The sequence below is a fragment of the Aphelocoma coerulescens genome, chromosome 1, assembly GCF_041296385.1.
Source record: "Aphelocoma coerulescens isolate FSJ_1873_10779 chromosome 1, UR_Acoe_1.0, whole genome shotgun sequence".
Lineage (NCBI taxonomy): Eukaryota > Metazoa > Chordata > Aves > Passeriformes > Corvidae > Aphelocoma > Aphelocoma coerulescens.
The window spans coordinates 91,585,774-91,598,145 of NC_091013.1; the positions used below are offsets into that span (position 1 = coordinate 91,585,774).

At 41.5% G+C, this 12,372-nt stretch overlaps 1 protein-coding gene across 1 annotated transcript in view; it reads left to right on the forward strand.

The window, feature by feature from the left end:
- The window catches only part of LOC138111416 (ovostatin-like), a 29,908-nt gene that overhangs the window by 9,981 nt on the left and 7,555 nt on the right, over positions 1-12,372 (forward strand). The window contains exons 14-28 of the mRNA XM_069017163.1: positions 978-1,123; positions 1,494-1,637; positions 2,247-2,417; positions 3,006-3,126; positions 4,192-4,282; positions 4,962-5,190; positions 5,404-5,530; positions 6,368-6,489; positions 7,135-7,186; positions 7,501-7,584; positions 8,568-8,744; positions 9,228-9,309; positions 10,197-10,353; positions 10,830-10,904; positions 12,189-12,354. Coding sequence (XP_068873264.1) covers positions 978-1,123; positions 1,494-1,637; positions 2,247-2,417; positions 3,006-3,126; positions 4,192-4,282; positions 4,962-5,190; positions 5,404-5,530; positions 6,368-6,489; positions 7,135-7,186; positions 7,501-7,584; positions 8,568-8,744; positions 9,228-9,309; positions 10,197-10,353; positions 10,830-10,904; positions 12,189-12,354 — 1,944 coding nt within the window. The remainder of the gene's footprint in view (positions 1-977; positions 1,124-1,493; positions 1,638-2,246; positions 2,418-3,005; positions 3,127-4,191; positions 4,283-4,961; positions 5,191-5,403; positions 5,531-6,367; positions 6,490-7,134; positions 7,187-7,500; positions 7,585-8,567; positions 8,745-9,227; positions 9,310-10,196; positions 10,354-10,829; positions 10,905-12,188; positions 12,355-12,372) is intronic.

A 12,372-nucleotide genomic window follows, 5' to 3' on the forward strand; every position in this document is an offset into this window, starting at 1 on the left:
TTTTCAAGAAGTGATGAAAGCAGAGAACTGTGGCTAAATCAGGTACTAGTTCATAAATCCCATGACCTGTTACTACTCACAGATTGATTTTCTTTTGCTGCAGCATCTAGCTAACCCCCCATATTAAAATCAATTTTATCTTGTTAATAGAAAGATATTTTGTTGAGATCAAACACATGAAATGCAACCTTCATCTATTTTGTTGTATTATTTTATTACACCAAGGAGTATTTATGGTCTCACAGGTATTGTGTGACATCCTAGTCATCACCAATTAGAATAATAACACTTTTTAAAGTTTGGAAAAACAGGTGTCCCATTTGACAGTGATATTTAGCAGTCAACTATTGAAATTCATTGCTCCTTCAGAAGTCTCCAAATACCCACAAATGACAGTGATCCTGATCTTCATCCTTTTGTTGTTAAAAATAACTTTTCTTGCAGAACCTGGTCTATTTGCAGACTTCAGGAGGTAGCTAAAGTAAGCCTCTCTCCACATATAGGACTTGTTTCATATTTACCATCTTTAGTCTTAAGCTTAATTGCCCGTCCATATGCTTGCACTTTTCATGTAGAGAAGAATTCCCTATTTCTTAGTTATTAAGAGAACTCTCTTTTAACTCAGGATATTGCCCTATTTCCTCTGGTTTAGGTAGGAGTTTCTAGTTTTGAGACCCAAAGGCAACTTTGTGCTCTTCTCATAACAATCGTGCACAGATTTCCATGTTCCGTTTCTTCCCAGCTTAGACCTCTCTCTGCAAAGCACTCTGGTCTCAGCATCCTCCATTTTGTGTCTGTTCTCTTGCTGATGGGAGCTGTTCCTCAGCCACTGAGAGATGAATCTTCCAATATCCAGTTCCCTGGGTTTCTAAGGTGCTAATAGGTTATGAATAAATATGTGGTTCTTCCACCAAAGCTGCGGTTTATCTTATCTCTTTTGCTGGCTTGTCCTTCCCTGATCCATGTTCCTTCCACAGCTTCCAGAGGTACATTCTCCATCACACTGACTGTCACTGAGAAGCTCGCTCCCAGCGCCAGACTGCTGGTCTACACGGTGCATCCTCATGGAGAGATAGTGGCTGACAGCTCCAGAATACACAGTGATATATGCTTCAAAAATAAGGTGAAAACCTTTGCTTTCTTATTGAGGGACATGTCAGGGTTTGCTGCAAAAGTCAGGAAATGACCTCATCAAGAGCCCTACAATAGGGGTGGCATTTAGGAGTGGAAAAGGTGCAGATGTGACTAGGATCGTGAGAAACTGTCCCTGGAATTGGTACATATGGTCAGACTCAGACAAAACTCTGCACTCAGCGGGGAGAGAAGGGTGGCTAGGGGATTAAGCGAATTTTTACAAACGGATCCAGAAGGGCCATCTAGCGGTAGCGGCTTTGTCCCACAGGGAATAAAGTGAGTGTCGGGGAAAGGTGAGATTTAGGTCTGTGTGCCAATCTGATTCACCTGAGTTCCAACTTGGATTTGTTAATCACCAGGTCCAGCTCAAGTTCTCTGAGAAGCAGGGTCTCCCGGGCTCTAAAGTTGGACTCCACCTGGATGCTGCCGCCAACTCCTACTGTGCCCTGCGAGCAATTCAGAGCGTCCTTCTTCAGTCTGGGCAAGAGTTATCTGGCGAGAGCGTAAGTCACATCCCCAGTCCTGTGTTCTTTTCAGCTAGGAACACACAGTTCCCACTGGTGATGTCTCTGCTGCTGACTGTATTTTTATTTTTCCTTTGGAAACAGACATCTGTGGTTAAAGGAAGGTCTAAGGCAATTGTATCCTTCAAAGACAGAAATTGATAGCACAACACTGCTTTGGGAAGCATGGCAGTGTAACATGTATCCCAAGAATATGCCTAATGTAAATCTTTGACAGCATATTTCTTCTCTGTGGAGTGATTATGTAAAAATGGCCTTTTTTTTGGCACAGATAGGCCTTGAACTCAGAACAAAAGCTGTAGATGACAGCTAGTGTCTTGTAAAACTCCAGTCTCCTCTCTGGATAACTCAGGAGTACATCTCCATGCTTTCTGCTCAAGTTCACTCCACAAAGCCATTTCAGCTCAGAAGGAGGAGGATACAGTCCAGTCCAGTCCAAATTGCTTATTCATCTCTAGGTAGGCATCACTAGGCAAGCCCACCAAAGTCTACAGGATTGCTCAAGGCCCACCATAAGCTTTGAATACATGTGATTTTGCAACTGCCTGAGACCCTCCTTGTGCTTACACTAGTCATTCTCACCTCCAGGTGTACTACCAACTTGGTGGGGGTGATTTATATGGCTATTACTACAATGGGCTCAACCTGGAAGACGACAGGCCACAGGCGTGTACCCCATCCAAAACCATCTTTTCTGATGGCTTGTACTTTGAACCTGTGAATGTCAGTCGTGATGGAGATGTCTACAGGATTTTCAGGGTATGTGGTCTGTGTGGGAGGCTAAGTGGGAGGGCTTCCAGAAGAATTCAGGCACATTAGCATTCAGCTTTCCCAGGTGGTGGTTCTTACTGTTGAAAGAAGGCAGCTGATGCCTGAAACTGCCTAAAGCATCTGATCACCCACTTTCTACCTTCTTGTCCTCATCACTTACTCAGGAGGTCTGCAAATCACTGCTAGAAAATCACTGGGGTGCTGCCCATGGTGCAGTAGACATTTCCTAGGCAGGACCATGGCCTTGGCTCATGACTTCAGGCATTTCTTGTAATGATCTGCGCCTGTGATGCAGGTCACTCAGTTCCTAATACAGTGGACTCCACTGCCCACTGGCCCTGTGCCCTAAGACATAAGGCCAACATCAGACTCATCATCACTATTCTTTGCAGAACACAAGGTGTCACTGCTCCGTAAGAATACACAGAGGTTGGCCAGGTAGAGTTGAGACATTCAGGGCTGGAAGAGTGGGATGTGATGGAATGTGATGAAGGAAGGGAGAAATGAGGAATGATAACCAGTGGCATGGCAGTTAGTAAATGCCCTGAGTGACTTGATAGGTTCTTTCACATTTAGGATATGGGTCTGAAAGTGTTCACCAACTCTGTGCTACGGAAACCAGTTCTGTGCAATGAAGACAGATCAGATACAGAAGATTACCCTTCTCACTACCACAACGCCGATCTCAAGGTCTCAGGTAAAAGAAGGTTCACTCTGTATCTCCAGTCTCAGTCTATGGGGTCTTCAAAACTGTTGCCTGTATAAAATAACAGAAAGTGTATTGGGGGGTTGAGAGGAATAGGTCTACGTGTCCCAGCTGGCATCCTGTAATCTTTCTGGCAGTCCTTGCAGCAAAATCAATTTTCTCTCACTTAGTTGCAGGTGCAAATAAAAAAGAAAGGGAATACTGTGATGCTGCTTCTTTCATAAACTGATATTGGGTTTTCAGGTCAGAACCTTTCATCAAATCATAATTCAATTAAATATTTAAGAGTCAAGAGTTCAAACAGCACTTAGCACACTTACCACATAGTCTCCTAAACCCTTATAGATCAGCAAGAGTTACAATTATCTCTCTATCAAGTCAGATTGCTCAGCAAAAGAGCGAAAGTAGCAGTTATAAGTTGCAACAAAGGAAAGTGTTATTCAACATCAGGAGGAAGTCCTTCCTCGTGAGAGTTGTGGGACACTAGAAAGGATTCTCCAGGAGGTTTTGGAATTTCCATCACTGCTGGTTTTCAAAACTGAGCTGCACAAGAAGCAACCTGATCTGACTTTGAAGTTAATCCTACTTCAAGATTGGACTAGAGAACTACAGGGGTTGCTCCCAACCTAGACTTTTTTTCAGTGATTCTGTAATTATATGATTCTAAGTCATTGTAAAGCATTTATAATCTTTGATGACAATACTGGCTACTGTTGCCCATTTACAAATTAATCAGAGCTTGTTGTAGAGGATGGGGAACACAATTTTCTAACTGAATGATGAGAACTTTCAGTATGAAACAAAGTAAAATGTCTTGTAAAATAGCTGATTTTTCCAGTATTTTCCCATGGGAAAAGAGAATCGATAAGAATTGTTTCTTTGCATATCCCCATATCTCTTGGAAATGCCCCTATTATATGGCAGGGAAAAAAATTTTAAAAATGCTCAAATGGGATATTTAGTTTCATTGGTGATGTGAGGCATGTCTGAAAGAACTTCAGATCCTTCTCACATGATGTCTCTAATATTATCCCTTAACAATATCCCTACTTGTAGGTGAGTCAGTGATTGTTGGTGGGAGTGGTGGTGTCAGCACTGTTCGGAAATTCTTCCCCGAGACCTGGATTTGGGAACTGGTTAGCACTGAGTAAGTATGTTTGTTTATCTTCACTTCTTTTTTCCTGTGTGGATTTTTGAGTTGATTCATTTAGCTAAAATGGACTCTGGGAAGGAACCATGGAACATATGTTTGCTTTGTAGAGGTGGATCTACTTTTCCCATCTTGATCAATGACTGTTGCAGACAAATGTGCTGTGCTCTGTTCCCTGTCTTTCTGATGGGGAGAAATAAATAGGAGCTAAGAGTGAAAGTTTTTTTTTAAGGAGAGGGAATGACCTTGTTATTTTTCATCCAATTTTTAATTCAGCAGCAAAATACTCAGTTTATTTTTCTTTTCTTTCAGGCTATCACAGCATCTGCACTGAGAATATTTCCATTTCAACTATGCCTCCAGATGCTGTTCTAGAACATTAATCTAAATTTATTAATTCTAATCTGTGTGTTTGGACATTCTGGTTTATCAACAATTGGTATTTCTAAATTTAAAAAGTTGAGTATTTGAGTGCTTTTTAACATGTAGTTAACCAGCACCTTTATCTTTACTTCAAGCGTTATAACATTTTTTTTTAAATATGGAAAGATGTCTTGTAGAAGGTGAGATAGAAAGTTAGAACAGAAGTTCTAACTCAAGCCGAGAGCCTATTCTATAATTTGTCTTGAAAAATTCCAAAGATCATTTCTCATTCTGTGTTTCTTATTCTCTTCAGTTCCAGAGGAGAGGTTGATGTCTCTTACACCATTCCTGACAGCATCACAGAATGGAAAGCCAGCGCTTTCTGTGTGCAGGATGATGCCGGGTTTGGCATCTCCTCACCCGTTTCACTGACAGCATTCCAACCATTCTTTGTGGACCTCACCCTGCCATACTCTGTCACTCGAGGGGAAAAATTTAATTTAATAGCCAATGTCTTCAACTACCTCAGCCAGTGTGTCCAGGTATATCAAGTTCCCTTTTACTTCCTATGTGGTTTGCTTGTTTCCCGGAGATCTTTTTCCTCTTGAAGGAGGAACCTCAGCAGAGGGTATGGATACTGTGCTGTGCAAAACACAGTAAATACTGAGTAATGCAGCAGCCTCCCTTGCTCTGCAGCCTGACTTTAAGGTCATTCTCCTCCATTTGTAATTTTGCTCCTTCTTTCTTTGTCTCAGATCAGTGCCATACTGGCACAGTCAAGTGACTATGAGGCAGAGATCCTTTCGTTGGGGGGCAACACAGCAACACTGTGTGCCAATGAAAGAAAAACCTATATTTGGGCTGTTAGCCCCCAAAAACTTGGTAAGTTTATCTTTTTATCACCTTGATATATCCCTGTCTGATCTTTCTACTCCCACCCATTAGGGCAGCATCAATAATCCAGGCATTTCCTTACAACTCCATTAATTTTTCCAAACTTAGCATTGGACCTCTGCTAAAACTCCTTTAGATGCACTGAAAGACCAGTGAATTGTTCTGGTGTTTCACCTCTTCCAGTTTTTGGTTAGTCCACTTCCTACTCATTTTAGGAAAAACTCTTCTTCACTTGCCAGATGTAAGAAATAGTATCAGGATTTCATGTGCCTATGATCTTTCAGCTGACATTTTTGTATCTAACCAAAGGTATTTAGTAAGAATAAAACGTGCTAATAATTTTGGACTGGATTCTCAGTGGGCAATAAGGACACTGCTCCTTCCCAGTTTTCTAGCTGTGTTAATCCACACTGCCTTCAAGTCCACATTTTTTTTTAAAAGCAGTTGTAATTACCTGCATGTATAAGTGCTCCAAAAGTTGAAATACAAATAAAGGCAGAAGAGCTATGATTAAACTATTGCAACACTACCCTAGGCCAGAGAAAACTCAGTACAAGGCTAGAAAGATGTGGAAACTGGTAGTGAATGTCCATTTTTTGGTCAGGATCACCCTTTTTTCATTCCTGATATCAGGGCCCCAGGCAAGCACTCCTTTCCACTAATGAACAGATGTGGAGTCTTCATGAAATTTGGTTTTACTGAGCTGTCTTTAGAGAAAATACATTTCTCAGCAGTTCATCAGCCTAGAAGAGGCAGTCAAAACCAGGGGTAATTGTAGACATTGAGGATAACTTCCTTGTCTTGGGCTGGTGGGTGGCTTTCCAGGTGAGGTGAAATTCGTGATTACTGCTGAGGCCAAACTGAACACCAGAGGTACTGGAAATGGCACATCTTCAGAAGAGAAGACCATTTACAGGGACACCTTGTTTCAAACCCTACTTGTTGAGGTATGGTAGGAAATCTGCAGGTGCTTTCTGCCTAATGGAAACTGGAATTCCTGTAGCTGTGGGTTAGAAGCAGTTAGGAGGGAGGGAGGGCAGTACAATGAGGAGGCACTACAGTACCTGTGTACAGTGGGCTTCTCCATATCAAAATAAGAGTGAAAATCACAGTGGTCACAGCATCCACTGTCCTCCTCCCACTGTCTCCTTCACGGGACCATGAGCACACATGTCCTGATAGCCCATGTTGCCAGGAGGGAGGAGATTCCATACCTTACTTTTAAGCACCTTTAGCCTGTGACTCGAGTACTAGGGATGAGGGTGGAGGGAAGATATAAAAAGAAAAGGGTTTATCTTGAGCATGATAAACCAACAGCTACATTGGATTAATTGGACAGAGTATCTCAAAGGCTGGAAATACCTAATTTTTAACTGCTTTTTAAGTAGGAAGTTGCTCTGGATGGGATGTTGGGTAAGAGAGGGATCCATGGACCAAGAGATATTCTAGTGGAGCTAGGATATGACTGGGTACAAGAGGTGCACAGTCTGGATAAGCACATTCATGTACTAACACTGCTAAATTGTCGTGGTTTAATGGTGATGTTCTGCACTTTTCTTTCTCTCCCTGACCACTTCACTGCAATCAAACAGCCTGAAGGTATTAAAAAGGAGTTGACTCAGAGCTCCCTCGTCTGTGCAAAAGGTAAGGCCAGCTCATTCTTTCATTCATTCCTTCATTCATTCCAGGGAGTAAAGTAGAACTGCTTCACTGTGTTGCAGATCTTGTCCTACAAAACCAGAGATCTTTCCAGGGGAGGAAAGAGATTTTCAGGGTCAGGGTGCTAGGCTAAAATTCAGGATTTTCAGATACCTTTGTCTCATTGGGCAAGTCTCTGAAGCATTTTCTTTACCCAGACTGAAGACTGTAGCAGTCACTGTAGTTATGCTTATGAAGTAGAGTCTTCTGTAAAAAAACCCATAATTTTAACAATTCTGTTTTTCATATTTTGTCATCAGGCAAAAAGATTTCTGAACAAGTGTCTCTCAGCTTGCCAAGTAACCTAGTGCAGGGATCAGCCAGAGCTTATTTTTCTGTCATTGGTAAGTTCAGTACTTACACTAAATGCAAAATTGTGTTTCTCTTGTGCTGCACCAATTGCCATCATGTATACACATACAAACCTCATGTTAAGTTGAAGAAGTAATTCTTCTTGATTTTAGAAGGTAAGTTTTCTACTTTGTAAAATGGCAGTGAGACACAAAAGTTGCTGAAAATTCTCTCATAGCAAGAGAGGACAAAATAGTCCAATAATTTCCATTTATATTGCATTTCAGATTATACTGCATTAGCATATCCAGCTCTGTAGAGTAAAACAGCTAATTCAGCTGAAAAGTAACATAAGGCAGACTTCTTTGAAAAAAATTATCTTAATTTTTTTTGAAAGAAATCTTCAGGACTTTGCTGACTGCATAATTTCAAATTTATCATTTTGCATAATGAAAAACATTGGTAAGTCAGTAAGCTCCCACAGAATAAAAGTTTCAGGTCCCAATCAGCTCTACTGATCTGAAAGTCATTATCAAGACTCAAGGGTTCTCATCAGTGAAAATTTTTTGAGGTTCTGAACTCAGATTGTTTTCCAAACACAGTTGGTTTGCATGCCCATGTCTGTGTGGGATGTGCTGATGCTGTGCAATTACAGCCTCTGTGGCCCATCAGCATCATACCCCACACAACATTTTCACATGTACATGCAGAAGCAGGAAGCAGGCTGTAAAGGGCAGGGGAATCTAACCCTTCCAAGGATTCATAGCTGTTTCTCAGAAGCCATTCCAGCCAGTATTGGTGCTCATCTTGTTCTCTCAAATTCTCAGTTTCTCCCAGGTGGCCATTATCCTGATAAGAAATGAAAAATGGGGCCATTTCATCACTTTTCTTCTATGATGTGTCTTTGGTTACTATGATTTCTCTTTATTAGTCATTGCCCTTGGGTTCATAATAAGATGGTATAGAGCAATGTATAATGCTATGTAATAAAAACATGTCTGAACTGAGCTGACTTCTTACATTTTTCACTCTTCAGGAGACATTTTGGGTACAGCCCTGCGGAACTTAGATAACCTCCTCCATATGCCTTATGGCTGTGGAGAACAGAACATGGCCTTGTTCACACCCAACATCTATGCCCTGGATTATCTGAATAAGACTGGGCAGCTGACTGAAGAGATTAGAGTCAGGGGTACTGGATATTTATCCACAGGTGAGAGGTTTTCAGATTCTTCTATCTTCTTCCTCAGGCAAATGGTCACACGACCAAGCCTGTCAGAGTTTAAGAAGTGTTTGGACAATGCCGTCAGGCATATGGTGTGATTTTTGGGATTCTGTGCATGGTTAAGAGGTGGATTCAATTGTCTTTGTGGATCCCTTCCAACTCAGATTAAACTGGGATTCTGTGATCTAATATTGTGATTGTGTGTGTTGAACTCTTCAGCTCTACGTAGTGAGCACTCCTCTGAATTCCAGCACCCCAATTATTGCACAGGAGCAGGCCATGAGAGCACCCCAAAGCAGCATGTCATTCTTCCAGGAGTAAAAGCAGCTGGAATTCATAGTGGTTGGCATTATTTGCCGGACATACATTATTTGATACTAAATCCAAAAGTCTTACTGCTTCAGTTGAACAAACAGCAGAGCTAATCCTTTTCTGTGATTAGAAAACCTGTCTTCTTTATTGTGCTTTCAGGTTACCAGAAACAGCTGTTGTACAAACACCGGGATGGATCCTACAGCTCCTTTGGGTTACGAGATAGAGAAGGGAGTGTATGGTAAGTGACAACACTTTCTATTTCCCTAGCACAGGATCTTTAGGCTTTGAAAAATGATCCAAGTATTCAGTGGTTCTTATTTTTAATAGACTAAGTGAATACAGTTCAATTAATTTGAATCCCCCAGTAAAGGAGAGATTAATAACTGGAAAGAGGGCAAAAGAAGGATGGTATGATAGTTGGGAGCTGGAGTACATCATGTTCAAGGGGAAACTGAAGGATCTGGGTTTGTTTAGCCTGTAGAAGAGGAAGCTAATGGGAGACCTGGGTAAACCTCTCTGCTGCCTAGATGGAGACTGTGGAAAAACAGAGTCAAACTCTTGTCAGATCTGCACAGAGTAAGGACAAGGGTTTGTCCTTACTCAAGTTGCTACAGAGACAACTCCAAGTGGGTAGAAGGAATAAAAGTGTTCCCCAGGAGAAGGCTGGAGCACTGAGACAAATGCCCAGAGAGGATGTAGATATCTCTGTCCCTAGAGATTTTCATGACTGGACAAAATACTGAGCAGCCTGACATAGCTCTAAGTTGGTCTTAGTTTAAGCAGGTGGTTGAACAGGAGATTCCAAGAATCCCTTCCAACCTGGTTTGTTTCATAATTCAATTAATTAAGACCAGAAATTGCTAACATCAATCATCAAGCTGTGCCTATACTTTACCACTGCTCTAAAAGAATGGTTTCAGCACAGTAATGGAGAAATAGCAGGTCAATTTTTAGTATCAGGATTTTACATATGCTATTTATTTAAAACTTAGAAAACACCTTCTTCTTTAACCTCAAACATTATGAAGTCCATTTTACGTCATTTTCTATGCACATCCTATGCACTGGTAATCTCCTTGGTCTTGTTCACACCATACCTGCTTTCTGTTTCTGGGGTACCTGCAGGCTCACTGCCTTTGTGTACAAGTCACTGGAGCAAGCCAAACGCTACATCTACATTGATGACAACGTCCAGTCTCAAACGTTGATCTGGCTGGCAAGCAAGCAGAAGTCAGATGGCTGCTTTGAAAATGCTGGGTCACATTTCAACAATGCTTTGAAGGTAACTGAGATAAGTATAGCCACAAACTTCTAGTCCTGCCATCTGGATTGATTTGGATAATTTCTGCCAGACATAAGCTTACTCCTCACCACACCCTTACTCTTTCTAGTACTGTTATCTCATGTCTCTCCTATACAAGCAGGGCATGATTCTTATGTGTGCTCTTGATGATGAGGTGAAAACAAGCGGAACTTTCTGAGTTACAAGTCTTGGGTTTTATTTTCCACCACTGCATTATGTGCTCAGTCACAGGCTATGGTGTGCTTTATTACACACATACAAAAGTCAAGAAGATGCAGTCAATTATTTTGGCTTTATCCTGAGTGAACTTGATCTTTCTTGCTCCTGTGCACACAGGAAGACAGAAATTACTGCTGATCTCAAATCTAACTGATATATGAACTATGAATTAATTCATATGTTGTTTTTTTTCTAGGACATTTGTCCTAACCAGTTCTTTGCTTGTTTTTCATCAGGGTGGAGAAGAAGCTGAATACTCCCTCACAGCCTATGTTGTGGCATCATTGCTGGAGGCTGGACACTCTGCTGCAGTAGGTATTTGGTACTCTGTTAGCCCAGTCAGCCATTTGTCAAACTGCACAAGTCACAGTCCTCACATCAGTGTTCTTTTGCAATGAGGAACTCGAATACTGATTGTAGGACAGTAGCTGATTGTAGACAGCAGTTTTCAGAACCCTGCAGTCCCCTACGAGTATTTAATGAGTGATACAAATCAGTTACATATCCAGTGCCTACAAATTCACTTGAAAAAACCCTGAGGAATCCACCTGGTTTTAGACAATGCTAGTCTAAGTAGGTGTAAAATCCAGACTGAATTTGGCCACTCCATCCAGAGTCCACTTTGGAATTTTCTCTGAATTTGCCCAGTACAAAGTTCAAGCTATCCAAATCTTCAGTCTACAAACTCACTTTGTGCTTTTAGTTCCAAGCTTTTCCCTACGGAAATCTTAATAATGGAAGGAAACTAGGATCTGCTGGTTGTAGTACTAGGCATTGGGAAATGAGAGCCAAGGTCTGTTCTCTGTAATATATTTCCTGCACATCCCTGTGACCTTGTTTTTATGCTGACTTTGTTCTTTGTATAATGGGGAGGAGTAGAAGTGTTCCAAATCTGACAAACATGTGCTGGATGTGCTGATTCTTTGCACATCACTCAGACATGGGGTATGGGCCATCATTAAGGTATATGAGACCACCAGGATGAAAACATTGTGCATAATCATATAGTTATTCAGCAACATGAATTTAGTTTCCAATGCCTTCATAAGAAACTCCAAAACCTGGTGCCACATGTTTAACCGAAGCTGCAGAGACAAGACATGGTTAGTAGTGTGCTGGTGATACCTGAGATGAAGAAGAGTTCACAGAGATAGTCGGTAAGGCTAAAAGGTCTGAAGAGTTGCCTTGATAGTTATAGCTAGCAAGTGAGCAATGTCCATTTGAGAGAGCCTGTTTATTCATGAGGTCTCAACACACTTTACATAGTTCAGTAAAAATGGCCCACATTTTATTGCTAAAGCAACTGAGGGACAAAGGATTCACTTGCATAAGGTCATCATGTGAGTCAGGAAAAGAAACTGTGCTCTGTTATTCTGGCCATGCTGCCTCTAAATAAATGCAGAAAGGAGGCAGCATGACTGGAAGGGCATTTTTTTACAGGATACACTCTGTAGGCCCTTAAACATGCCATGGATCATGTATATTTCTAGCATGAAGAGTCAGAGATTGCAGCTTAAGCGATGATTGAAGTATTTAAAGAGAAGTGGAGACACAAATCCATGTACCTGACACCTTACTGTGTTTTGCATTACCAGCATCCTGTCGTTCGCAGTGGCATGAACTGTTTGGAGACTGCATTGAGCAAAGGGGTCCACAACCTGTATAACCAGGCCCTCCTTGCCTATGTTTATGGCTTAGCTGGCAGAGAGGAAAGACGCCAGTTCTTCCTTGAGAAGCTGGACGGAGCAGCTGTCAGGGCTGGTAAGTGCAGCGTGGCCA